This window comes from Python bivittatus, unplaced genomic scaffold (genome assembly GCF_059951505.1).
Source record: "Python bivittatus isolate LINGU-HERP-01145 unplaced genomic scaffold, Pbiv_v1 ctg000070_np1212, whole genome shotgun sequence".
Taxonomy (NCBI): domain Eukaryota; kingdom Metazoa; phylum Chordata; class Lepidosauria; order Squamata; family Pythonidae; genus Python; species Python bivittatus.
Genome location: NW_028277034.1, coordinates 24,743,795 through 24,771,690, shown reverse-complemented (window position 1 = coordinate 24,771,690; position 27,896 = coordinate 24,743,795). Strand labels below are relative to the sequence as shown.

The following is a 27,896-nucleotide window of genomic DNA, read 5'->3' as shown; positions in this document are numbered from 1 at the left end:
GAATTCCGCAAAGACAAGGCCTCCCCGCCGTGAGTGGAGACGCCCCGCTACAAAAAGACGCTTTATGACGACCGAGTGAACCCCGCCGTCAATAAGTGGCTCCCTCGCGCGTCACGCCCCTCGACACCGCTCTTCCCCTCCCGCCTTCCAGTCGAGGGACCAATCTCTTCCAGTTGCCAGCGGGCCGGTAACGCGTCCGGACGCCGCGCCTGCTTGGCTGTCGCGGCAACCGTTGCTTTGTGATGGCGGCAGCGGCGGCGGTTACCAGCCTCTTCTCGATGCCGTCCTGGCACTATAATTGAAAGCCCCGCCCACCCGCAAAAGGGAAGATTCGCGTCCGGCTCTTTGGTTTTGGCGGGCTTTCTGTGGGCTCCAGGGAGCCCCCATGGAGGCCGTCGCTCCAGTTCATGTCATTTCAAAGGAGGTGGGGAGGAAAAAGAAAAGAAAAGGGAGGGGAATTGTACGCCTAGTTCAAAAATAACAGGATTGAATAAATGCCGTTACCTCCTACCCGGCCCCATCCCACTTCCGGGTCTGTGGCAAGGCGACTTCCTTTTAGGATAAGAAGGATCTGCTGGTGAAGGTGAAGCGAGATTGCTTCCAGTTTCGCTGGGTTTCTCTAGAGTGATGTAACCAGCTTGGTAACGTTCAAAGGAGGACGGGCACCCCGAAGAGGAGGTGGGGAATAAAGGAATCCGCCCGAGGGCATGGGACGGTGGAGAAAATCCACCTTTCGGCTCGGTTGTGTTCGGCTAGCTGCTGAATGAAAGTGGTCCAACATCAGCGTCTGGGATCAGGCGCATTATGGAGGCGGAGTGGGGAGGACACCGATGCACATTTTTTCAGTGCTGAAGCGTTGTTTATTGACGCAGTTGATGTTACTACAATATTTGGTTTTGTGAAAATACTGGGGTGCTAGTCCAAACCAGATGAGAAAAATTTGGCATCTGGCTCTTTTAAAAAAAAAAAAAACCTGCTAGAGCAGACTATTGAAATCCTGGCCATGCAAATAACTTGTCTTTTTAAAGTACTATTCTGCTATTTTGCTAAACTTTTCTTTATGGCTTGTTGAGGGGATGAGCATTCAGAATAAATGCTTAGGTACCCTTCTATATAGTCAGATGCTTCATGGAGAAAATTAGATAACATAAGAGTATGAAACCAAACCATGAGCTTAACAGGCAGTAAGGGGCATCTGAAGTTCTGTGGTTTTCAATAGACATATGTAGGCTGTTTGATTAATAAATAAATAAATTTACTGTAAAACCAGATTAACAAAAGCTAACAGCACAGTTTCTATGTTTACTTAAAGGTAGGCAGTATTAGGCTGCACATATGCTCTAGTATGTGAATCAAGTTTTATAATGTTATGCTATTTTTTTCTTATTTGTATGTTTTTGTAGAAAATGATTATACACTTATGGAGATATTTCTATACAAATATCTTTCGATTTTGGCTAAAATGGATCGTAAGACTGGTAACTGGAAAATGTGAATTGCAACGTATTTGTAATGGCACAAGGAAAAATGCAGAAAGAACACTACGAATAGGTAATAAATATGTATGTATATACACCATTATGATAATCTTTTATATTAGTCAATGACTAGTCAAAAGATTATTTGAAAACCCATGTAATTTTCATAAATTTTTGAAAGTTGTTAAATAACATTTACATTTGTGTGAGTGGGAATATTGGTAAGATTTGTGATAGTGAGTCAAGTATCTGGTTACGCATGGTACAGAACTATTAAGTATTAGCTTACTTTCACACTGAGTCTTTTTACCATGTAGGTAGGAATAGTAACAGTTGTTTAATACTAAAAGGCTATAGCTATTTCAAGCAAGGCTTATCCCTCTGTACATTGTTTTCCTTGGACTTCTGACTTATCTCTTCTTATTTTTTTGAATTTGGATCTATCATCCTCATTTCTCATCTGTCTTTTATTTGATCTGTTTCTTTTCAAGTCCTACCTTCTCCTTTTCATAGGCCTATCATAGTTCCTCCATTAGTTTCCTAGGGCTTCCACTTCCTTCCCCTCTTTTGGATCTGATTAGCTCTGTTGATGATAACTTAATCCATTCTCATATCATGCTAAAGCATATTATTCCATACTGGTAATATGGTCATGAGCAAAGATTCATGTAATGGGTAAAGGTGGCTCTCACACTATGGCAGTTGTTTTTACAATTTATTTTGGCATGTTATGAAAACTGAGCACTGTGCTAGTTCCTTTCAGAACAAACCATAGTTTCTGGTTCACATGACATAATAAGTCAACAGTGAGCAAGCCTCCCTGTAGTTAGTTTATCATGCTTGCTGTCCAGTCCACAACTGAGTAATGATATGGCTTAATATGATGTGCGGGTGTGATTAGTAAATACTCTTTTGCACCTTTCTGGACTGGGAATTTCTGTCGTGGTCTTCTCACTATAGAATTCCTTAGCACATTATTATACAGATGTTCATGAAAGTGTCTTGATTTTGAAACGTTTTCAAGTCAGAATTGTTGGACTTTTAATTTTTGTGAAAAGAAGCACAATATATTCTTGTCAGTTCTTGTATTGATGCTTCCATTAATTTAAATTTAGACCAGGCACAGAATAGCGTGTTTGTGACTCTATCTGAACATATTTGGATCAATATACAACAAATGTTTTCATGTTTTTTTCCTTACTACAGGTAGTCCTCAACTTATGACCATTCATTCAGCAACCATTCAAAGTTACAATAGTGCTGAACAAAGGGACTTATGACCGGTCCCTGAAGTTATGACCATTGCAGTGTTCCCATGGTCATGTGATAATGATCTGGGCACTTGGCAACACATTCACACTTACAACTGGTTGCCTAGCACCCCATGATTATGTGATCACCATATGCAAACTTCCCTGCTGGCTTCCCCAGAAAGTCAATGGGGAAGCCAGCAGGGAAGGTCTCAAGTCACTGGGGTAAGTCTCCCCCACCTGTGCTTCCTCCCCAGCCCCTCTGTGCTTGCACTGCATCAGGCATTCATGTACCCCTATGCAGCCTGACCTGTGTGGCACTTCTTGCACATCCCCACAGACCCTTCCTGACCTGCACCGCACCCCCATGCGCCTTTCCCAACCTGCATGGTACCTCTCACACACCCCCGTGCACTCTTCTTGACCTGCGCCGCACCTCCACACACACTCCCCGATCTGCACCACACCTCTCCCATGCACCGTTCCTGACCGCGCAGCACCTCTTGCACTCCCCTGCACACCCTACCCAATCTGTGTGATGTCTCTCGCGCACATCTTCACACACCTTCGCTGACCCTCTCCCACAACCCTGCACACCACTCCCCCACCTGGCAGCAGCCACTTACCTTCCTGCTGGCCTGGGACTTGCAACTTCCTGCCAGCTTCCCCACTGACTTTGGTTGTGGGAAGCCGGCAGGAAGTTGCAAGGAGGTCCTCGCCTAATGACTGCTGCGATTCAGTTAATGATGGCAACCAGGACTGCAGGGATTGCCATTGCTAAGCGATGTGGTTGTGCTTTATGACCACATTGCTTAGTGACAGATATTCTAGTCCCAATTGTCATTGTAAGTTGTGGACTACTGTAGTTCTCTTGAGTATTCATTAACATGTTTTTGGCTGAGTTGTAAACACATTTACAAGGCTGGTATCAGAATAATGTTTACTAATTTATTCTTTGTAAACATAAATGAAATTTGAGATTTAGTGAATAGTTTTAATAAATAATTCACACTTATCATTGCAGAATATTCACTGGAATCATCAAAGTATAAGGTAGGATATATGTTGTGTGTACAAAACGCTTTTTGTCCTTTTTTCTTATGAGAACCATCGAGATTGGTTTTCAACTTTCATTTCAAAACCAGTTTCCAGCATTCATAATGTCTAAAAGAAGTATTGCTTTAGCAATACATCTTCTTCCTTCAGAACATTGCATTTTATTGTTTATTCGTTAGAGAAATGGAGTCAGAGGTTTTGCCATGTTGTTGCAGAAGGGACATACTTGACAGGATCACAGACTACCTTTCTGGACCAAAAGGTCTTCTACAACATTATAAAGTGTGCCATTCTAATCTCAGGTCACTTTACCTTCTATAGTTGTAAGCAGTAATGCACTCAATATATTTAAAACAATTGACTAATCTTGGTTATTAGTTAAAGAAAAAGCACTGTCAGATTCAGTTGTAGTGATTATGAATGTGTAAGCTATAAAACCTTCAAGGAGTCTTGCAGCTGAAACTAGAAAGCATGCTTGCCAAATTCAGTTTCTTCTTCTATTTGGTTATTTCAAGATTTTCAACAATAATTTTCAGGAATAACTTTCTTGTCTGTTGTTGGGTTATGGACTGCAACTTGTTTTGTGTTGTTTCATATTTTAAATTGATAAGCTCTTGGGAAGTCCAACATCATTTATAGGTAATCCTTGGCTTACATCCATTAGTTCAGTGACTGTTCAAAGTTATGGCCAGTCCTCGAAGTTTTGACCTTCACAGCACCTCCATGACCATGTGATCATGGTCTGGGTGTTTGGGTACCTGATTCGCGATTACAATGTCACAGGGAGCAAAGTCAATAGAGAAGCCAGCAGGGAAGGTCGCAAGTCGCTCCAGTAAGTTGCTCCTGCTTTTTCTTCTGCTCGCAGCACCCCCCTGCCCATGCGCAGCCTCCACCGGCCCTCCCAGGCCCTCCCCGGCCTCCTACAACTCGTGAGTGGACTGTACTGGCCCTTCCAGGGCCTTCCTACAGCACCCTCATGCTCCTTATCTGGGACTCCTGTCTCTTCCAGTTTAACGACCCACACATCTTGGGGTTATGGCTGCAACTGGGACTGCCTGGGATTGCTGTTGCTACACAATGTGGTCATGTGATGTCGCACTTTACAACTGTAACCCAAGGACTACCTGTACTAAAATATGTGAGCGCATAAAACAAAATTTTCAAACTCAGCCCCATTTGAGGTGGCAACTTTTTAGCAACTTTTGATATTTTCCATTCCAATTGTCATAAAGCTAAATAGACTATTACTGTTATAATACCCTCATCCAGAGAGGCTTACTAAGTGATTTTGGGCCAGTCACTTTTTCTCAGCTTAACCTATGTCACAGGGTTGTTGTAGAAAAAAAGAGAAAATAAAGAACTATGTACACTGCCTTCAGCTCCTGAAGGAAACATAAATAAATGATCTGCAGAATGCAAAGATTTGCTAAACATAGTACAGTATACCTGTTAAATTAGCCAGTATTTTTCTTCATAGTTATCAAGCAATTTCTGAAATAAGATAATCCTAAGTCTAGAGAATAAGCCCTATTGAACTTAGATGGAGTGCTACTTCTGTTTTAGATTCTGCTGCTTGGGTAGATTTTTATACAAGGTGAACACTTGGTATCAAACCAATATTGCTTGAACAGATCTAGAAGGTATTTACAAAAAGTAGATAGAATAAGCATCACCTTGGAAGAATTGTTTTCTCTTTTTTATTTCAAGGAGAAAGGAATATTCGAAGAAGATGGCTGTTATTTAAAAATCAGCTTTTATTTAGAGTGCTTGTTTTATACATAGGTTAATTTATGCACATATAATTGAACAACTACTTAAAATTCATGTTCATCATCTGAAGAAATCATAACTGATTAATAATGATCTTCTGATATTTTCTGAGGCTTTAAATAATACTTATCAATATATATTGATTTGGAAGGCAGTTTGATTTTCTATTTTTTTTTAGTCCTTGCAAAATGCTGTGAATGCTACTGAAGATGAAGTGGAAAAATATGTTGCGTTCATAATAGAAGAAAAGAAGATTAAAATACAGAAAGATATAGGGTATGTCTGTTACTGCCTCTGCTACAACCTCAAGAAAAATCTTGTCTGTCTTGATAGATATTTGGTAAAGCAATCTTTATATAAAATGCTGAAGGAGTAAGTTCACATTTAAATATACTTTTATGTGTGATGCATAATACTGTAATTGATAAGACAAATGATTAAGCTGTTCTAAATTTATTAATATTGGCATAAATAGATTATTATCTGAATTGAATTTGATTTTACTGAAACTAATAGATTAGATATTCTTTTCAGTGGAAAATAATATCCTTGTTAAATTAATGGTAATTATTATGTAACATTGTAATATAACTGAAGAAGTGAACATGTGATCTTACATATATTACAAAATTTGTCAAAACTAGTTAGGATACCTTGGTGTATCGTGGTTCCTGTAAAGCCACTTGCTTGTGACTGTTAAATGTGACCTCAAATTATTCCAAATTTTGATCATCCAAAACATTTGAAAAGCAGAGCATAGAAGATTAGTTAATGGAAGTGGTATATAAAGAGTTTCAGTAGCATAATATATTTTTCTATCCGGTGGTTGCTTGATGACTTTGCTTCTACTTGTTCCCAAATTAGCAGGAGATGCAGGGTGAAACTACACTACAGATGGAACATGCTTGTGGGTGTTGCTAGAAGTGCTAGTGTGTTGTTGTCTCCCCCCCCCGCCCACCTCCTTTCAGTAGATAGGTGCACATTATGTAGGAGGTGTGATCCAAATCAAACTAGACATACGTACATGAAGCGAGAACAATCATGGGAAGTTCTTACATTCTTAAATACCACACCATATGGAACCTTGACTCAGTAATATGGTAGGTCAGAATTAGGATACTGTAAATAATGCCTGGCATAGCTCTTAGATTGGCAAATTAGGTATCTGTAAAATCAAAGTTATATATTTCACTTCTGTGATAGAATATTTGGTTTTGTTAGTGCTATATTTATTGCAGGTAAACATTGTGTTACATATCACATGTTACTTAGAGTTCTCTGTATTTTCAATTTATTGTAGGTTTGCTTCAAAGCTACAATTATGTTTGCTCCAAATATCAGGCTTCAGGAAACTCTGTTTGGCTGTAGAAGATCTCAGAAAACAAGTATATAATTCAGACAGTAAAGAACATGAAGAACAGTTAATGGAGGTGAAAATTTTAGTACCTCTGTATTGTATAGTTAATTTAAATTTGTAACATAAAAATAATAGATTAAATTGAAGAAATGAATTAATTTTGCACAAGATTTACTATAAATCTCAACACTCTTTGTAAGTAATGACAGCACAGAAAGAGCTAATAAAGAGGAAGGTATATGTGTATAGTATATTCTAGAATTACTAAGACACATTATCATTTAATGAAATTGATTTAGCAACATGTCTAGAACAGATACAAAGAAGTGCTTAACATAATTAGATTGTGGAGTGTGTGGCCGTATACTGTATATGGTGATTCTAGTTTAAGAAAATTTTAAATAAGAAATAGTTGGATGGAAAGAAATATAAACAGATGTTTGTTACCCAGGTTACTTTAGAATTACAAACTGCAGCATGTCTTTACAAGTAGTCCTTGACTTACAACAGCAAATGGGACCGGAATTTCCATCGCTAAACGATGCAGTTGTAAAGCACGACTGCATCGCTTAGCGACGGCAATCCCTGCAGTCTTGGTTGCTGTCATAGTCTGAATCCTACAGTCATTTGGCGAGGCAACTTCCTGCTGGCTTCCTACAACCAAGTCAGTGGAGAAGCTGGCAGGAAGTTGCAAGTCCCAGGTGGCTCACAAGCAGGCCAGAGGGGCTGTAGGAGGATGCACGGGTGGGGGAGATTTACCTCAGCAACTTGCAACCTTCCCTGCCGGCTTCCCGGGAAGATTGCAAATGGCGATCACGTGATTGCGGGGCACTGTAACTGGTCATAAGTGTGAGCTGGTTGCCAAGTGCCCAGATCGCGATCACATGACTGTGGGGGTGCTGAGACAGCTGGAACCCTGAGGAGAGATTGTAACCACCACTTGTTCAGCACTGTTGTAACTTTGGTCACTGAATGAATGGTCGTAGGTCCAGGGTTATCTGTAATTATAGAGATATATTGGGAAAGGCTTTGATATCATGGCCTCTTTGAGCTTTCAGTAGTATCTGATTTTCCATTCTGAAGAGACTACATGTTTGATCAAGTATGGCATTCACTGACAATGTGCTGCTGGACAGCAAGTTTGTTCCTGTTGAGTTCCAACCTACATGTTTTGAGAAATTTTTATAAAACAATTGATTTGTGAGCGAAAATGCCTAGATGGAAGTTTTTAGTAGCAGGAACAAAAATGTATGTATGATAAAATGTTATCTTTGCTAAAATTAGGCATTTTGGCCAGGAGGTGAGCTCTGCTGATGATGTGGTTTTTATGATTGGGATTTATTGTTTATCTCGGGCGTCATGGGTCTTTCTTTGTAGCTGTTGTTTTAATCCTAGTATGCTGCTCAGCATCATTGTTGTGAGACAGGTGGCCATATAAATTCTTTAAGTCAATAAATAAATCAGCTGGGATTTTCTGGTGAATGAGAGAATGGTATGCCAGGAACTCTTGATTTGTTGGTGTGGCAGGCCTTTATAAGCGGTCCTTGCTATAATATTTCCATGACTGTTTCTGAATATATATGTATAATAGTTAAATTATATATATTTGCTTCTTTAAAGTAGATATTGCATTAATTTATTTGATACAAGTTGAAATTATTCTGAATGATCTTAGAAATATAATTAATAGAAGCATATTTGTGCAGCTCTGGAATTTGTTAATGCCCCATGAAAAACTGAAAGCTAGAATCACAAAACAGTGGTGTGACATTGGTTTCCAAGGTGATGACCCTAAAACAGACTTCAGAGGAATGGGAATGCTGGGATTAACTAATCTTCTGTAAGTCCATATACTTTTCCATGATTTAAAGTTGTATATATTACAATGGCTATGTATTTACTGCTGTTAATGGAAGAGGCATTATTAAGTATTAGATTTGTTGTTCAAATCAGATATGCTAATTTATCTTAAAGGCAATGCTAATGTTAATATTGTAACTCAGTTTAATACACTGCAGAGCAATTAACTGCACTGCAATGATTATGAATATTCTTAACATTTTTGGGTCTCTTTCAGATATTTTAGTAAACATTATCCTCATGAAGCTCGTCAAATCCTTGCCCGTTCAAATCATCCAAAACTTGGGTAAGTGACATCTCAGTTAGACTATTGTCTTATTTTTTTAAAGATGAAGGAAAACCACCTGTAATAATTAGTTTATTTGTTGAGCGCTAACCTCAAGGCACAATTATTCTCTGCATTAAAAGATGTGTATGTGAATATTTTTAAAAATAAGTCAGTAATTTATAGAAGTAGAAATCATTTTTCTTGTATGTAACCTTACATTTGTCTTTATCCCCCCTAATTCTCAATTAGATTTTCCCTGTTCCTCAAAGTTAACATAAATATCCTTTATTTTTATTTATTTCATATGATCTGTAAGGTAGTACTTTTGAATTTTGCCAGTTGGGAAAATGGGATGCATACGTGTGTGCGTGGATTAAATAGAAAATTTCAACTAAACTAAGTGAAGATTTTAGTCAGGGAAAAACTAAACTCTTCACTATTCCTACAGCATGAAGCAAGATAAAAACTATAGATTTTTCAGCCTCAGTCAAAAGTTGTTTAGGGAGCAGGAGAACAGATGCCAGCAGTGGACAAATCAGAAAGATTTGTGGGAAGAGCCCAAAGCAGGGAATGTGATACTCTTTGTCTCATCAAGCTCTCTGTTTCTTTCCCTCACATTCATTGTCCTGGGGGTGGGCACGTATACACAGTACTTTATTTTTCTGTTTTTTGACTAAGTCTTCTCTCCAATGTATCCACCCATACATTTAATATGTGTCTATATTTAGCAAGATTGTTTAAAGTACATAATATAAAGATACATTGCATACATTGAAATGCCTGGGCAATGGTGGTAGTTTGATATTGATGTCTTCACGTATGGCTGGCTTTTAGACATGTTTCTTGTGGTTAAGTGTGGTGGTAATATGGCACAAAAATAATCTTATAACATCGGATATTGCAATATTGCTTCAACTATTGGGTTGTACATAACATAAATGTTTTAAAAATTTGGCAACGCTGTTTTAAATATGTCTTAAAACTATAAAAAGGACTGCTAACATTTTCTTAATAAGTATATTTAATATCCAAAATGATCAGAATGCTTAAAAGTGCAGAATGTCAATTTCTGTGAGTAGCTATTATTGTTGGTCACATAGCCAATTGTTTAGGCTGGATTTGGCATTTTTATCCACCTATCGAGTCCTTCCCAAGGACCTGGGATAGGCAGATGTTGTTTCATGATGTTAAAGGTAATGTCACAGGATGTAACCTGTTCCAAGTAAAGCTGCCTTTTGCAAATGACTGATGGTGATTTTGTCAATGCCAATGGTGTTCAAATGGTGCTCCAGATGTTTTCAGATTGCACCCAAGGCGCCTATTATTATTGGTACTATCTTTGCTTTCTTTTGCCACAGTCATTCTATTTCTATTTGCAGGTCTTTGTATTTTGTGATTTTCTCCAGTTCTTTCTCTTCTGTTCTGCTATCTCCAGGTATTGCAATGTCCACTATCCAGACTTTTTTGTCTTTCTTATCAACAATTGTTAAGTCTGGGTGTTATGTGGTTGTCTGAGTTCTAAAGTCCCAGAGCACTTTAGCTTCTTTGTTTTCTATTACTTTGTCTGTTTTGTGGTCCTGCCAGTTCTTGCTTGCAGGCAAATGGTATTACTTGCAGATATTCCAATGCACCATTGTTGCTACTTTGTCATGCTGTTGTTTGTAGTCAGTCTGTGCGATCTTGCAGCAGCTGACTAAGTGGTCCCGTTTCTTCAGCTTCTTTGCAAAGGCAGCATTTGCTGTCTGTTGCTGTCTTCTCAATTCTGGCTTTGTATGCATTTGTTCTTAAGGCTTGGTGTTGTGCAGCTAGAATTAGCCCCTCTGTTTCTTTATTCAACTTTCCTGCTCTTAGCCATTGCCAGGTCTTGTTACCTGCTTTGCCTGCTTGTTTGTGTGTGTGTGTGTGTGTGTGTGTACTGGCCATGTAATACTTTGCCTTGCCATGTCTCTTTTCTATTCTTCATTTGGTCTTTCTTGTAGGTCAGTCTGGTCTCTTCAGTATTCAGTAAGTCTTTACGGTGTATTAGTTTCAGTGCATCTTCTTCACTGTCCTTCAGATATTCTTCTAATGCCCTTTTTTCTTCTTCAACTGTCTGGTGTACTTGTAACATTCCACGCCCACCTATGCTCCTTGGTAAGTAGAGTATCACCATTGCTGCGTGGATAAAGGGCATGATTCATTGTTATTATTTTTCTGGTCTTCCTATCCATGGCTTCTAGTTCTGCTTGAGTCCAGTCCACTATTCAAACTGTGTATCTAATGACTAGAATTGCCCAGGTGTTAATTGCCTTGATGGTATTTCCTCCACTGAGTTTGGACTTTAAGATCATCTTCACTCTTATGATGTATTCACTACTAACCTTCTTGACATCAATGTGCTTGACGATGTCAGTTTGAAGGATGCCCAGGTATTTGTAGTGATATTCTTCATCTAGACTCTTGATGTTATTTCCATAGGACATCTTGATTCCTTCAGTTTTTACTATTTTTCCCCTGTTGATGGTAAGGGTGGCACATTTGTCCAATCCAAACTCCATTACAATATCTTGGCTGTATATTCAGACAGTGTTAAGCAGTGATTCTATTTCAGATGGTGTTTTTCCGTACAGATAGCCTGGCAGATATTTTTGATGTTTGGTAGCCATGGCCATACTTGTTCAGTATTGTTGACAGAGGAATCAATGCAATGACAAACAGTAGTGGTGATAATGAGTATCCTTGATTCCTCTCGATATTAACCTCTCCCAGTCTGTCACCATTGACCAACAATTGTGTCTTCCATTGTGCCATTGATCTTTGCACAAAGCTTCTGATGTTTCTACTGACTTCTGTTATTTCTAGGCACTTGATTATCCAGTCATGTGGCAGGGAGTTGAATGCCTTCGTGTAATAAATCCAAGCTACATTCAGATTGGTCTTCCTTCTCTTGCAGTTTTCCAAAATCATCTTGTCAATTAGGAGCTGAACATACAGTTGTTCCTTTGCTGTTTGGCAGTTTCTTTTCTGCTCAGGTGGAAAGAGCTTGTTTTCAGCTAGATGCTGTTGGACCAGTTAGCAATCTGAACATTGTTGGTAAGTAGGTAATTGGCCTGTAGTTGCCTGGTGCTGCCCCTTTTGTTGGATCTTTCGATATCAGGTAGGTTTTTCAATTTCACCTCCTTGCAGTATGTTGTTAAACTGCTTGGCAATGAGTGGATGAAGACTAGTCAGATGTTTCAACCAAAAACCATGAAGTTCATTTTCACCTGGCACTGACCAATTCTTGATCTTCCTTGCCCTTTTCTCCACCATTTCTGCTATTATTACAAGTTCTTTCATTTCAGCTTCTTTTTTATTCTTATCCATTTCCTTTATCCAAGCTGCTTTCTTGTTATATTTCTTTGGGTTGTCCCATAAGCTGCACCCAGAATTGTACTGCTTCTTCTTTGTCAAGTATTCACTGGTTCATTGCAGTCTCTCCATTGATGGATTGGTAGAAACATTTCTGATTCAACTGAAATTGGGGATTCTGCCTATATTGTGCAATTCGAGCTTCGTATCAGCTGATCTTCTTGGCAATAGCTGTTATTTGCTGCTTTATTATTTCCAGTACTTCTTCCTTGTTTCTAGGTGATATTTCTTATCAGGTATTCTTTGGTCTTCTTGTTCTTCAGCTTCTTTTCTTTCATTTGTTCTAGCTTGCTAGCATCTGATCTTAGCATGCTGATCTTATTTTCCAACCTGATCTTCCATTTTGGTGGTGCACTGTTTGGCTTTTTTTCTTGAATTTGGTCTGGAAGCTGGAGCTGGAGCAGAATGCAGTGACCAGGTTCCAATTAGCTGCCAAGCCAGGTTCAAGGTTTCAGTTATGATATTTAAGGACCTAAACAACTTAGCACCAGGATACCTAGAAACAAGGAAGAAGTACTGGAAATAATAAAGCAGCAAATAACAGCTATTGCCAAGAAGATCAGCTGATACGAAGCTCGAATTGCACAATATAGGCAGAATCCCCAATTTCAGTTGAATCAGAAATTTTGCATTCAAGGTATTCAGTTATAAATGCAGCCGTGCTGTACTTTAGTTGGTTTGTTTCTTGCAGTGAGCTGGTGCTTATATTTGATATTACACTATTGGCATCTTTTAATACCTGTGCTAGCTGTATCTTTGTAACAGGTTTCAATGCAGGCAACCATATTCTGTTCTTTTTCTGCTGTTCTAGATGCTCAGTTATTCTTTGTTTTAATTCCACTTGTTTTTTAGTTAGAGGGGTTTGTTTTTTCTGAGGAGAAGGCAGAGGAGAGGGTGCCTGGTTTTGGAATGAAAATGATTCAGTAGCTGTGCTGGCTTCCTCTATTGCTGACTCCCCCTGGTTTGCCTCTGCAGTCTGAGCTACTTCTGGCAAGGCTTCAGTTTCTTTGCCCTGGGTAGACCTTTGCACTTCTTCCAATTCTACTTCTGTGTATACTTTATTTTGTATTACCAGTCAACATGGATCTGCTAGCCTCTGTTCTGTTATTTCTGATTCTGGATGTTGTTCTTTCCAGAACTGGTGCATTTTTTTCAGATATCCTCTTCTTGTTGGACTTGATCTGTAATAGCAGATCATTATTTCTTTGTTTTCAGTCTTAGTATATTTGCGATGGGTAAACAACTTTTCTTCCAGTAGTCCTGCAGCTGCTGGCCCTGGTTGCTCAGCCAACAGTCCTGAGTCTTGTAGCCTACTTGTCACCAGATATCCAGGAACTAGAATACCTAGCATGGCCCTTGTTGACCTGGATGATGACCGATCTGCCATAGGTTTCTGTAAATTATGTCTCACTGTATTGTTTATCTGGCTCCTCTGATGAGAGCTGTCCACTTTATTTACATTTATATACCACTTCATACAATGAGGCATGGGGGGGTAGTTATAAGAAAGTAGCAATGAAATAGACAATAAAATAATACACAATTACATTATTCCATAAAACATATTCATTAAAGTAAGGACATAAGAAAAACATATTTAAACTTTCATACTAGGAAGACCTAGATAAAGAGATAAGTGTTCAACAGATGCCTAGAAGGTTACATAGTAGATATCTCCCAAATGTCAGAGGGAGGAATATTCCAGAAACACAGACGTTACTACAGAAAAGGTTTGCCTGCCAGCATCAACCAAATGGCACCTAGTAACTCTTGGTACTGATGATCTCAGTTACAGATCAAGCAACAATGAAGGCAATCTGACAGGTATCCTGGTGCTAAGTTGTTTAGGTCCTTAACTATCATAACTGAAACCTTGAACCTGGCTTGGCAGCTAATTGGAACCTGGTCACTGCATTCTGCTCCAGCTCCAGCTTCCAGACCAAATACAAGGATAGCCCCACTTAGAGTACATTGTAGTAGTCTAAATGTGAGGTTATCAATGCTGGAACCACTATAGAGAGACTGTTTCTGTCCAAGAAAGGAGATAGTTGATAGACTGGCCAAAGTTATCAATAGGAAGCCCTAGCACAGAGATCACTTAGACCCTCAATGACAATGCTGACTCTAGGAACACACCCAGATGATGTACCAATGTGATTGAGATGGTTTTAAGAGACGTGTGTGTGTGCATGTATATATATGTTGCAGATACTCTTATGCAATTGTTGGGATCAACTTGACAGAGATGGCTTACTGTCTGTTAACAAAGGGACTTTTAAAAAGTCACTTTTACAACTCGGTTCCTGGTACTCCGCAGCTGAACGATTTCCATCAGTTTTACTGTGAGTATTTGCAAGTGTCCTTTAGAGGGATGGCTTGCTTCTATATTTTTGGAGGTTGCTGTTCCAGAATCTAGTTAGAAATTAGTAGTTTTCATTATCATATTAAGTACTACTCAATTTAAATTTTTATAGAAATATTTGAAAAAGAGAATGTAACACTTTTGTTGCAAAGTTTATTTATTCTTTTAATTTATTTATCAGACTTCTACCCTGCTGCAACCAGATGTCTCTCAGCTGCTGACATAGTTTAAAAACCCAAGCAAGCAATAATAATACAGGAGCAACAATAAAAAATAATGGGAAAAAAGTTAGTGTCATATTCAAGCTAAGAGAATGCCCTCCAAAATAGTTCAGGCTAGCCTGATCTCTGTCAGGAGACTGTTCCAAACCATTGGTGTTGCCAAGTAAAGCAGTACCGTGTAGCTTTAGGTATTGCCCTTTTATGCCCTGAAGGTCCAAGTAAAAATGTTTGTTTCACAAGAGGAGGAAAATGTCCTTTAAAATTCATAGTGACTAAATTTTGGAAGTATCTAAAATAACCTTTTCAATTCTAAGCACTGAATTTGGAGAAGGAAACAGAACTACGAACAATCCATTTATAGAAAACTATAGTACAGCCACATCTGGAGTATTGTGTGCAGTGCTAGTTACTACATCTGAAAAGTGATATAAAACTGGAAAAAGTGCAGAAGAGACTAACCAAAAGTATTTAGGAGCTCAAACATAATCTCTACAAAAAAGGCTGGAATGTTTGGGACTCTTTAGCTTGGAGGAAAAAAGTAATCAAGGAGAACATGATCAAGAGGTATAACATAATGTATGGCATAATGAAAGTGAACAACTTTATCTCTGATAATGCAGTGCCAGGGTAATCTAATGAAGCTGTTTAGAAAAAGATTTTGAACAGGCAAAAGAAAGCATTCTTCACACAGCACATAATGTCTAGAATTCATTACCACAAGATGTGTTGGTAACATGGATGGCTTTAAAAAAATAGATAAATTCATAGAAGACAGTTCTATCAAGGGCTATTGGTCTTGAGGACTCAGTGTTATTTCCATGTTGGAGACAGCATGTCTCGATTCCAGTTGCAGGGCAATAATATTGTCTATTTGCAAGGAGCATCCAGCTGACCACTGTGAGAAGCAAAGTACTGGATTAATGGGCCTTGGCCTGATCCAGGAAAGTTATTATGTAATTAAGTAGTTTTAATAATGGATAAAATAATTTTTTAAATGTTACTATGTCTAATATTACATTCTCACAACAAATGTTTGGTTTTTTTGGTCCTCACAGGTTACTTGACTTACGAGTTTGACAAATTTTGGTTTGAAGAGAAGCCGGAGAGTATTATGTACTTCAACCAGTATAGAGAGAAGTTTCACGAAAAAGTCAAAAGACAACTCCTGGATTATAATGTGGTTCTTGCCTTAAAAAATGAAAAATAGAAATGTGTGATTCTTTGAGTTCTGTATATAAATATTATGCACTTGACCGGAACTCTTGTATTCAACCAAAAATTCCATTTAATGCTCAAAGTTTTATACAACCATTATTTTTATAGAAAAATGAGCTTGGACAATCAATACTTATTTAAGACTGAACATTATATTCTAAAGATAATTTTTTTAATATTAAGATTCTTATGGGATCATAGGACCTCACAGTTTTTGTACACTTAGTAAAAGTGAAAAATAATTTTGAACTTTATCACATTGCTCAACAATAGCTTCATATCTAAATTTGATTCGTATTTGATTTATAGTAAGAGATGGTATGATATTTCATGAATAGAAATTTTGTTCTAGTTTTTTTATATTGTATATTTTGTTCTTTTCAAATATGGAAGATGTAGCACTCTATTATGATTTGGAAAAGAATACACATCAATAAGTAGTATGTTACTTAGATGAATGAAAGCAGTCTTTAGTGTCCTTATTTAGCCATATTCATTAACTTTTTTATCTCCCTTTAGATGAGTATAGACAGACACTACCAGATGAACCTTTCATTTTAAAAGAAACTTTACATAGTGCCATAAACACTAAGGCTAAATAATTTTTGCCTGTATTGTACTATAATTGCCATCACATATCAATCCCTGTCCCTCCACCTGCTTTTCTTCAGCTAACAAACTTTTAGGAGGCATAGAAGCTTAGAGGATTAGAGCTTAAAGTATTTAATAGAAGATAATCAATAATTAGTCAATTGAATTCTTTTTTCAATATACTTGTATCATTTATTGAGGACTACGTATTGGATATTCTCAGACAATCTAAGCAATAGGATTGTACTCATGTTGAAAATCTACAAAGCCTTGTTAATTTTTTTTCTAAATAAAACTTTGTATTTAGCCTTGTTGGCATTTGAGAAACGGACAGAGTGATCAAGGTTGTTACTTTAAAGTGCCTTTTACTCACAGCAATTGAGTATCATCCCTGGAGCTGGGATTAACTGATTTCTAGATAGCTCCTAGGATGTGCTTATATCTAATACTGGAATTGGGCATATTTAATCTTACTAACTAAAAATTTACTTGTGAATTATATCACCAATCTGTAAAAAATTAAATAAAAGTATTTGAAGAATATTTTAAGAAGAGTATGATTATATATGACAATTTGGGCAAAATTTATTATGGATTGGGCCCTGACAAACAAATAGAAGGCTTATTTTTACTGTTTACAATTATCTTGCAAATGCTCATTTTATCAAAAAAAAAATTGCTGAAAGAAAACATTAGATACTATATAAAATGCATGTTGGACACTTTTTTAAAAAAAAATCTGGTTTATACTGTCCTACTGAGCTTTCTTTACAAGTATAGCTCTGCTTTATTATGAATCAGGGATTCTTCCTGTGAAACAAAATTAAAAAACTCATATAGTTAGTTGTATGGGGATACTGGAGACATTTGTTCATGGCATGCAATTGCATTGAATTCATTATTGGATGAATTTTTTTAAAAATATAAGATTGTTCCTTTTTCATAATATAAAGATTAGGTTTGCTGTAAAATGCATCAAAACACTGGAATCCAAAGGTTTTGAATCAGTTTACCAGAAATTTCAGACTGTATCTTACTGGTAGTTTGTAGTAAATGCTATCCTAATTATTTTATTAATCTGTTTTTGATTGGGATTGTAGTACACTTGCAGATCTCAGATGCTGACTCTGAGCCTTCACAAGCATTATTTAATTGGTTATCTGGTTAACAGTTTTATGGGCTAATCTTTCTCCAATAGTTAGAAGTGCTGTCAATTTCCTTAGGCTATTAATGGTGATTGGGGGAATCAATACTTTTTTATCATGTTTAAAGGAAAGAACACACATTTTCTAGGCTAGATTTTAGAAAACACTGAATATTGAAATGGCCACTGTGGTCTCCCAAATACAGTTTTATCTTTCCTTACAGGCATTCAGGAATTTGGCTGTCTCATAGTCAGTCTATCAATTCAGGGAAAAGAGCAAAGTTTGTCACTGATCTTTTGCAACGTTTAGACAACTGCAGAAACATTTGCTACAGCTGACTGTATGAATTGGTTCCCAATTTTGTGTGAAGGGCTGCAACCTGTTATGCTGCAACACCATCCTTGTAAGATTGAGGCTTTAGAACAACATTAGGCTTCCTTTGTGGGCTTGGGGCACATTTAGAATTTTGAGAGCATGTGGTGGGTATTCTCAGAAAATGGTTGAATATGGTTTGTGAATGTATAAAGGCAAAACCTCAAATTTGGGACGTTCATTGTGAATGCTTTGAAACTATTTCACATTCGCTTCTTAAGATCCCTACACTGACAAATAATGTGTAATAACAAAATATAAAGACAATGTTAATAGTTAAAGCAGAAACCAGTATTTAAGTAACTTATTAGGTTCATGTTACAACAAAATGCTTATATTATATGGAAAAACTTAAATCTTAGTAAGTGAAAATTAAAAGAAGGCACAAGCTTATACCCTGCTTCAGCTAGTGTGATCTTTTTAAAGCTGCTAATAGTTGTAGTTGAGAATTTTCAGTAAGAGGATTTGTATCTGGGGTGTGCAAAGTCCATCTGATCCAGGGCTTCAGAAATGATCCAGTTAGATATGGGTTATTTTGGATATAAATTATTGCCTGATATAGAGAAACATTGGTCCCTTTTCCAAAGTCTTAGCATGGGAAGAAGCTAAGCAGCTATAACATTTTTGTCTGAATAGGAGTGGAGTGAATTACAAACAAGGTGGACATTATGAGGGGATGAAGTACAGTGGAACCTCGAGTTACGAATGTAATCCGTTCCGTGACTCTGGTTGCAACTCAAATTGGTCGCAACACAAGGCAAATTTTCCCATAAGGTTCAATGTAATTACCGGTAATCCGTTCCGGCGTCCGCGGACCATGCGTCAGGGGCGGAAAAACAGCCGCGGACCACGCAGCAGGGCGGAAAAATGGCCGCGGACCACGTGTCGGGTGGAAAATTGGCCGCGGACCACGTGTCAGGGGCAGAAAATGGCTGTGGACCATGCAGGAGGGCGGAAAAACGGCCATGGACCATGAGGAACAGGCGGAAAATGGCCGTGGACCACATGGAACGGGCAGAAAATGGCCACGGACCACATGGAATGGGCGGAAAAATGGCCGCGGATCACGTGGAACGGGCGGAAAATGGCCGCGGATCTGGTTCGTAAGTCGAGGTGAGTTCGCAAGTCGAGGTAAATTTTTGGGGCTGGAGCTGGTCGTATCTTGAAAAATTCGTAAGTAGGGGCGTTCGTAACTAGAGGTACCACTGTATATCAAATTTCACAGTGATCAATATGGGGATTTTAAGCTTTTATAAAAATTTAAATATGCCATTTTGATTTGTGAGAATGTGATGAAATTGGGGTGGTAATGGCTCTAGTATGAGGGTATGTTCTTGCTAAATTTCAGGCAGATTACTTTTTTCCTTCTTTTTGCACTAAGCACTCTCGCTGCATATTTCTTAGGAATAATGCTATTTTCTGAATGCATTTGGAGAGGTTGTCAGAGACTGAGGCTGAACTATGAGAGATTAACTCACCGCCTTTGCCATAAAATATATTAGTTCCTAAACTAGATCAACTAATGAATTTTACGCAATGTTGTCACATATGTATTCAGGGTGGACTGGGAGGTAATACATTGAAGAAAATGATAAAACTAAATGTCTTTCAATGCCCAAGTGTTCTCCATTCCCCAAAAGGATGCAATTGGAGTGACCAGTGATGGCCTGATTGCAAGGGTTACTATGAGGGCAGACTTGTCGATCACTGAATCTGGTGCTCCCCCTCCCCAAAATTGCCTTTTACCTAAACAACAAAAATGTTTCTTTGGGTATGAGTTGTGGTACTGCTCTTTACAACACAACATGAACTTCAAAATGAAACACAAGAGTTTCATGGAAACATTTAATGTTTCCATTAGATTTGGGATCTGTGGCTGAATACAAATTATTCAGGGTATCTTTTGTTCATATTTATGAGTGAGTTTATGATAGTATAATGAGAAAATTCATGTAAGTTCCTTTTCAATTATGTTTTGAAGTATGCATTCCTAAAAAAGAGAGAATTTAATACACAACAATAGAACTTGTATTGTTAATTTCTATTGTGAAATTCGTGGCACTGCTGAATAAATAGCTTGGTCTCTCAAACTGACCAGTAACATAAACATGCAGTAAAACTGCTAGAAAATTAAGCAAGAGTTAAAACACCTGAAGAAAACATTAAACTGATTCCTCAAGTAAGAGAAGAGTATTACAAAAATCAATGACTGCTCACGCAGCTATAAATATTTAATTGTAACTTTGAGTGTTGCTGCTGCTTGAGCTGTTATAATTACAAATGCATTGTCAGTGTTCAGTATTATGTCTTGTACATTATTCTTTCTAGTTCTTACAGTTTGTATTTGTCCTAACTCATTTCTTTGGTACTAATAGAGCCAATGTGGTGCAGTGGTTAAAGCATAGGATTGGGAATAGGGAAACCTAGGTTCTTGTTCATTTTCAACTACTGAACCTCATAGGGCTACTCACTTGCCATCAGCCTGACTTACCTCAGGTAGCATTAAGTACAGCACCTTGAACTCTTGAATGAAAGATGGAATATAGATACAGGTAGTCCTTGCTTAATGACCATTTGATGTTATGACAGCCTTGGAAAAGGTGCTTTATGGCCATAAAGCACTTCCTGCTGTCGTAAAGCATGCCCCCCCATGGTCACATGGCCGCATTTCAGGCAGTTGGCAACCAGCTCACATTTACAACTGGTTGCCAACTGCACCGTGATCATATGATCACCATTTGCAATCTTCACTGTCAGCAGCAAAGTTTGCAAATGGAAGTGTGCAGTAACGTTGCTCTGTTCTTCACACCGCCAAGAGGTTTCCTGTCCCCACTCATTGATGGGTAGCAATGAAGCTCAAATCTTCAGAGAATAGGGAAACCTAGGTTGTAGTCATTTTCAACCACTGAACCTCACTCTCCATCAGCCCGACTTACCTCAGGGAGCGCTAAGTACAGCACCTTGAGCTCCTGAATGAAAGATGGGATATTAATACTGTATGGGTGTTTTTTCTGTTACTAGTTGTCTTTCTCTTCTTTTACTTGGTGAGAAACTTGGTGAACAGAGACCAATTGAAGCATTTTGAAACCACTCCTGCATATGGTTATAAAAGCAATGAAAAATTATGCCTCTTTGATAGTGGAGTAAGAATGGTAACAAAGATGAAAAATTCAAAACTGCTGTTCTGATACAGTACGTCATAGCTGTAATTTTTACTGCCTGTGTTCTAACTTGATATGAACGTACTCTGATGTATACCAATTTAAATAAATACTTCTACTCCCTCATCCCTCTTTGTTTTACATTACAACCATTCATGTTCAGAAATAGTGGGTTCAAGCATAATAGCTGCATCCCCTCTCATATCAACCCTCCATGTATAGAGGGAGAGTGTCTCTCCACATAAAGGCAGACCCCTGGAAAATTATCAGAAACTATCTGAAGAACCTCCAAGAGTAAAGGAAGGTCTCCACTATGGACAGCAATGGAGGAAAGAAGAAAATGAACTTGTTTGTGTGATACTGGGTTTGATCCTCAAACTTCCCTACTACTTGGTTGAAATACCATATTGACATTCTTACCATAATTCTTTTTGCCTTTAAGCCCATATGCATGGCAGCCTTAAATATGATTGAAATGCTATCACTCCAGTGAAACATTTGCCTATTCCTGCAAATGTTGCCCAAACTTTAATAAATCTGTCTGTCTGTCTCTCTCTTCCTTCAAAGCATATAGGAGACATCATAGCTAGATATGGGGTTCTGGCAGTCACTTGCAATAGGTGTACCTCTCTGTATGGCAGAAATCCACTCTCATCATCAGGGGTCTACTACATTCCCTGCAGTTGTGGACAAGTATATTTAGGGTAGACACAAAGATTCCCCCTAGAGTTGAAGTCAAATTTGAGTAGGGAAGCAGAGCCTCCTTCGCTTGCTGAAGGAGAGGGAACCAGAAATCTGAGCTGCTGCTTCTGCATCCATCTCCCCTGTACCTGCCAAATATTCCAAGCCTTTAGTTGTTTTGGATATGCCTCTTCCAAATAAAATACATGTTACAAAATCTTGAGATCAAAAGTTCCTTTCAGCAGGAACAGGATTTCCAACTGGAACCAGTGTAGGCATGCAATTTTCATACATATTTATTGCCTCAAAAGCCACAAACATGCTGCATTAATTCAGATGGAATCTCATTGATCAAACCTTAAGTTGGATCACTATTGACTATAACTTGAGGTGACTAGATGCCACCAGTCTCTGACCCGAATTACACAATGTCAGTCCCCTGATCTGAAACTGGGTTCCTGCAGATTATACATTGGATCCAACATTTCCCATACCAGAAGATCAATGCGGACATCTACAAATAGGGAAGGATAAAAATGGACTTCCAGGAAGAAATGGCGAACTGAAGATGGCTCCGAGAAAAGTGGAGCCAACAACCATAGTGGAATGAAGAGCCAGCAAGTAAACCCTTTCTTCATAATTCCTCTCCAGAGAAGGAGAGGACTTGAGATTGCCCACAAGTGCTCCAGATAGTTGCTCACCGTGAGATCACAAGACAGCAGTCTCAAGTGGATTCAGAACTCTGGGAGATGAAGGAATAGCCATCTTGCTCAAACCATGATCAGCACCTTTAAAAGGACACTGGGTTCACATACTTCCTTTTCTAATCACTTTCAGAAATTACTTGTTTTTCAGCTATTAGGAACCTTTGGATTGACAGGTTTCACAGCACTGGGTGAGTTTCCTTTAACCCTTAGCAAAAGAAGTTTTAAATATAAGTTTGAGGACTTATTTTTTTTTTCTGGAATAAACAGCAAAAGGGTTAAAACTTTGATTTTAGAAAGTTACAAATGGACTAAGGGTCCAGATAAATTTGAAATAAGATCTTGGAATTATTTATAAAGTATCCTTCCCATGGGAAAATGCTTTTGTTCTGAATAATTTAAAAAAACATTTAAAAGACTTTAAAAATTGGATACTAGAGGGAACTAGAAGGAACTAAAGATTACAATTAAAGGAGAATAACACTTAATTTTTACTTACTAATACAGAATGTAGCAAAATATTTTAACACTGGACATATTGAAGGATATTTTTGAACAATGGACCCAGAAGTTAATTTTAAAAGGGTCTACCTCTACAGATAGACTGGGTTTAAAAGATGCTATGGAAGAGGAACAAGTATTACCTGACATGACTGAGACTGATTTGGAAGCAGATCTAAAAATGACAGGCTACAAGAATGACATGGAAAAAGATGTTACACTGGACATACAAAAGAAACCAGCTGATGTCTTAATAATTAAAAGGGATATACACATAACAAACTAAGAAAGTGACCTGGATAATTTTCCTATATTGGATTTACAAAAGAGGCTTGTTAAAGCTTTGAAGAATTTTGTGAGAAGGGATAAAGAAAAAATGAGAAGAAATCAAGTTCTAGGATATTATTTGAATGGATGAAAGATTAAGATCGTTAGAAGTAAAAGGAAGTAATATAAAGTTGGTTTATTTGATCAAGGTTAAAATATATATATTGTTATCTCTGGTAACCATTAATGGACTTTTGCTGACATCAGGACTGAAATGGTGAGGTTTTATGGATTTGTTTATAGATAAGAGACAGGGAAGAAGAGATCATTTGTTGTATTTTAAGAGAAGGTGATAAGTTACTAAAATAGTTTATACTTGTGATGAAGGGGGAAGTCACTTCTTTATTTTCTTTTTCTTTACTATATTGTTTTTTATTTCTAGATTTCTTTTTTCTCTTTCTTTTTTGCACCTTCTATTTTTTTCTTATTTTAGTTTGTATTAGTTTTTATTGTTGTAAATAGTAATCTTTAATAAAATTACTATTAAAAAAAGGATCAAAATTGCACAGTGAGCAGAGAACAAAAGGGAAGGGGAATCATAAACGTGACTGTTTATACCTCAATGGAAGAGTGCTCTGGTACTTACAAGAATGCTGCCATTCCTGTGTGAGCTTATCCCACCGTTAACACCAAATTGAAGGAGAAAATTTCGTCTCTGGAGTTTAGAAAACAAAGACCAGTAACACTCATTTAAGTCCAAATTGTGTTTATATCAGTGTTGGAGCAATAGCAAACCTAAAAGCATGTTATATAGGTTTATAGAAATAAAGGATACATGTACTTTGTGAAGTCAGGGGTAATGAGATAATGAAAGTGGAACTACAAAGAGAATTGTTTATTGAGAAAACAAAGGCCATGTGTTCTTAGAATAAAGGTTACTGTTTAGTGTATTATTTTTCCTAGGGTTTGTCTCCCTTGGTCTTGCTTCCCACAGCTTTTCTCACTTTTAAGTATCCTTCCTCAGCATTATCAATACTTTTGCCTTCTAAACATTTTAAGGCTAAACTCTGATATTTATTGCTTCTCTAAGGAGGTCGTGAAAAAGTGATGGGGTTGGGTGGGTGATCTGTCTATTCTGACTATTGCCATTTTTCTCTAACAGTTCCACATGACATTATCATTGGTAAGCTGTTAAACATGGTTTGGATGGCACAACAGTAAGGTGGGTCAACTGGCTGGCTAACTAACTTCAATGTCAGCATTAATGGCTCTACATCAAGTTGGAGAAGAGTAACCAATGGAGCTCTACAGGTATGTGTTGGGACAGTATTATTTAACCTTTTGATTAATGACCTGGATAACAGGACAGGCTGCTTATCATATTTGTGATTATGTGCCATTAAGTCAGTGTCAGCTCTTGGTGACAACATACATATTCTTCATGACAATCTGTCCCTAACTTGGTCCTTCATATATTGTATTTGTGGATGACACAAAATTGGGAGGTTTCAGGTTTGCTAGGAAGATAGGAATATATTGACAGGTCTGCTGCCACTGTTGCATTAGACTCCTCAAATTTCCTGGGAGGGGAGAGACCTCACCAGCGTATGAAGTGGCATAAATCCTAGAAATGTCAGGTCAGATGGTGACAGATAGCATCATAGCTGCTCAATATAGCATTATAGGATCAGGTATAGCTACAGACATCTGCAAAGCTACTATACAGAAAGTGATGGGCTCCAAGAAAAAACTCCAAGACAGACAGAATGCTTCTTTTCTGCTGCATCTTAAGCAAGAATCATATAGAACCAAACTATACTCATCCTTGTGAAAAAATGTTAATTGCAACTTATCCATTTCTTTAAATTAACCTAAACAACAATAAAAATTCTGTGTGAATTACTTAAGATTACGAGTAAAGCTAACAATACAAATAATACAAAGTAATAATAATGGAGAGAAGCTTCTGGTGAAGAACGGCAAACTGATATTCCAAGGATTAGTGGGAGGCATTACGGCTGAAAAGACATCTGGATGCTGGATCCGGACTGCCGAAAATTCTCTCCAGACCAAGGAGAGATCTTGAGATCACCCATGTGTACTCCGGACAGCTTTTTTTTTTGGTGAGCAGACTGCAGAAACTGATGTTTTTGCAGTCTAGCAATCAGCTGGGAGTTGTGGGATTCCATCAAGCTCAGAGCTGTTAATGTAGCCTTTTATGGATTCAAGGTTGGACCAAACCTCATCTTTTTAATCACTTTGGAGGGGTTTTTTTTTGTCTGTTAAAGATTGAAAAACCTTCAGAACCGCAAGTCTGGTTGCATTTGCTGGGTGAGTTCTTCAATTCATTTAGAAAGAAAATTACACATTTAAAATTTTATAAGAACTTTAGTTTTGGATTATACAGCAAAAGGGTGATGTCATGTTGAGCTTAGAAAGTTTTAAATAGGTTAAGGGTTCGTATAGATTTGAATTAAAGACTTTGAAATTAATTAAAAGGATCCTTTCTCATGAGAAAATTCCTTGTGTTTATATTTTGAGCTGATGACTTTGAAGGTTGGACACTAGAGGGCACCAGATGGCTACCTTAAAGGAAATGTTTAACGTTGGGGGTCCAAGGAGTTTTTGAGCTATTTAACTCTATAGTGGAATCAGAAGGTGTTATTAAAAAAGAACAAATCCACTGAATAAAAATTGGCTGTAATGGATATAATTTGTAATATTCATGTTGTTATTGTTAACAAATAATGGGTTTCTATTTCTGGTGATGTTTAATTTTTTTTTAATTGGGACTGGATGATGGTAGTTTTTGGTAATGTTTTGTTTTTTCTTTTTTAATGGAATTGGACTTTGACTATTGAAGAGAGGAAATGGGGGGATTTGTTTAAATGGATATGGAGATATAAAGGAAGGATTCAAATTGGATGTAATAGAGAGTTTATAATACTTATGTTGTTACTTCTGATAACCTTTACTGGACTTTTGCTGATTAATATGGAGACATGAAGATCTAGAGATGGGTTATAGAGAATGAGGTGAGGTATGGAATTGAAATGTTTGGTTGTATTTTAAGAGACAGTTCTAAGTTGATACTTCTGATTATACTTGCTGGGGATGAAGGGGGAAGTATGTTCTTTTCCTTTGCTTCTTTCCTTTTTCAATTTTTTCAAATGTATTTCTGTATTATGCATTGTATCAATTTTAATATAATCTCCAATAAAGTTATTACAAAATAATAATGGACAGTGGTTCAATATAAAAACACCTGTGCTGATACTTCAAAAATTTAAAATGAGAGGGAGAAGAAGAATGCCTTTACCTGACACCCAACTTGACCACAGCATGGATGTCCAACAAGCCTTCTGCTGAAGAATATTACAGAAATGGGGTGCCACAACAAAGGTTTTCTTTCCCTTATATTCAGCATTCAGATCTAATGGGCCAGGTTATCTGAGGGACCACCTGTCCCTATCACATCAGCCTGTCCCATTAGATCCAACAGGGAAGGTATGCTATGCATTCGATCAGCCAGGGACTTGCATTTGGTGGGTCCCAGGAGGTGGACCTTCTCTGCTGTGGCTCCCTCCTTGTGGAACATTCTCCCCCTGAAGTTAGGCTCACCCCTTCCCTGCTGTCATTTAGGAAGTCCCTCAAGGCATGGTTATGACATCAGGCCTGGGGGTCTTTGGGAACCCAAGACATTCTTAGATGGCTCCACTATGATTGATATTCTGCTGTCTCCATGGGGTTTGTATATTTTAAAATTTTTAAGCTTTTTGATGATGTTGTATTTCATTAATCACTGTTTAATCTTTTATAATGATTGTTTTTATCTATTATTTTATTTGTTGTACACTGCCCAGAGTCGCTCTGTGTGAGATGGGCATCTATATAAATGTGATAAATAAATAAATTTGATGCAACAGCCACAGAATGTTTTCCTTGTGCTGAACATATGTAAACATGTATAAATTTGATACAAAAAGACTGTTCCTGAGTGCCTCACCAAAAGAAGTTATGTTTAATATAGAAAGTGGTTTTAAGATTTTTTCCCCAAAAGTATTAATTTTGGAAATATAAAGAAAAAACAAAAAAGTACAGCAAATAGATAAAAAGAACATTTACAAGCATTGTAAAATTAAGTGAAAAAATAAAAAAGACATTAAAATAAATCAAGTTGTACTATCTTGTATCATTTTGAAATTTGATGTCAATATTAAAATCAGTATTTAAGTCAGGTTATTATG

General features: G+C 37.6%; 1 protein-coding gene across 3 annotated transcripts; it reads left to right on the top strand.

Moving 5' to 3' along the window:
• The first annotated feature begins 170 nt into the window (after positions 1-170).
• Positions 171-27,610, top strand: ELMOD2 (ELMO domain containing 2). 3 transcript variants are annotated; one of them, XM_088132831.1, is made up of 9 exons: positions 174-424; positions 1,404-1,551; positions 3,753-3,781; positions 5,733-5,830; positions 6,855-6,984; positions 8,618-8,751; positions 8,989-9,057; positions 14,638-14,771; positions 16,068-27,610. In XM_088132831.1, the coding sequence occupies exons 1-9, from the start codon at positions 386-388 to the stop codon at positions 16,217-16,219; spliced, it is 933 nt and encodes a 310-aa protein (XP_087988957.1). In that variant the 5' UTR covers positions 174-385; the 3' UTR covers positions 16,220-27,610. The 3 variants fall into 3 exon arrangements, with proteins under 3 accessions (XP_087988958.1, XP_087988957.1, XP_007428615.1); XM_007428553.3 differs by lacking the exon at positions 174-424 and adding an exon at positions 519-678; XM_088132832.1 differs by lacking the exons at positions 14,638-14,771; positions 16,068-27,610 and adding an exon at positions 11,972-12,833 and having other exon boundaries at positions 171-424.
• Positions 27,611-27,896: the final 286 nt, after the last annotated feature.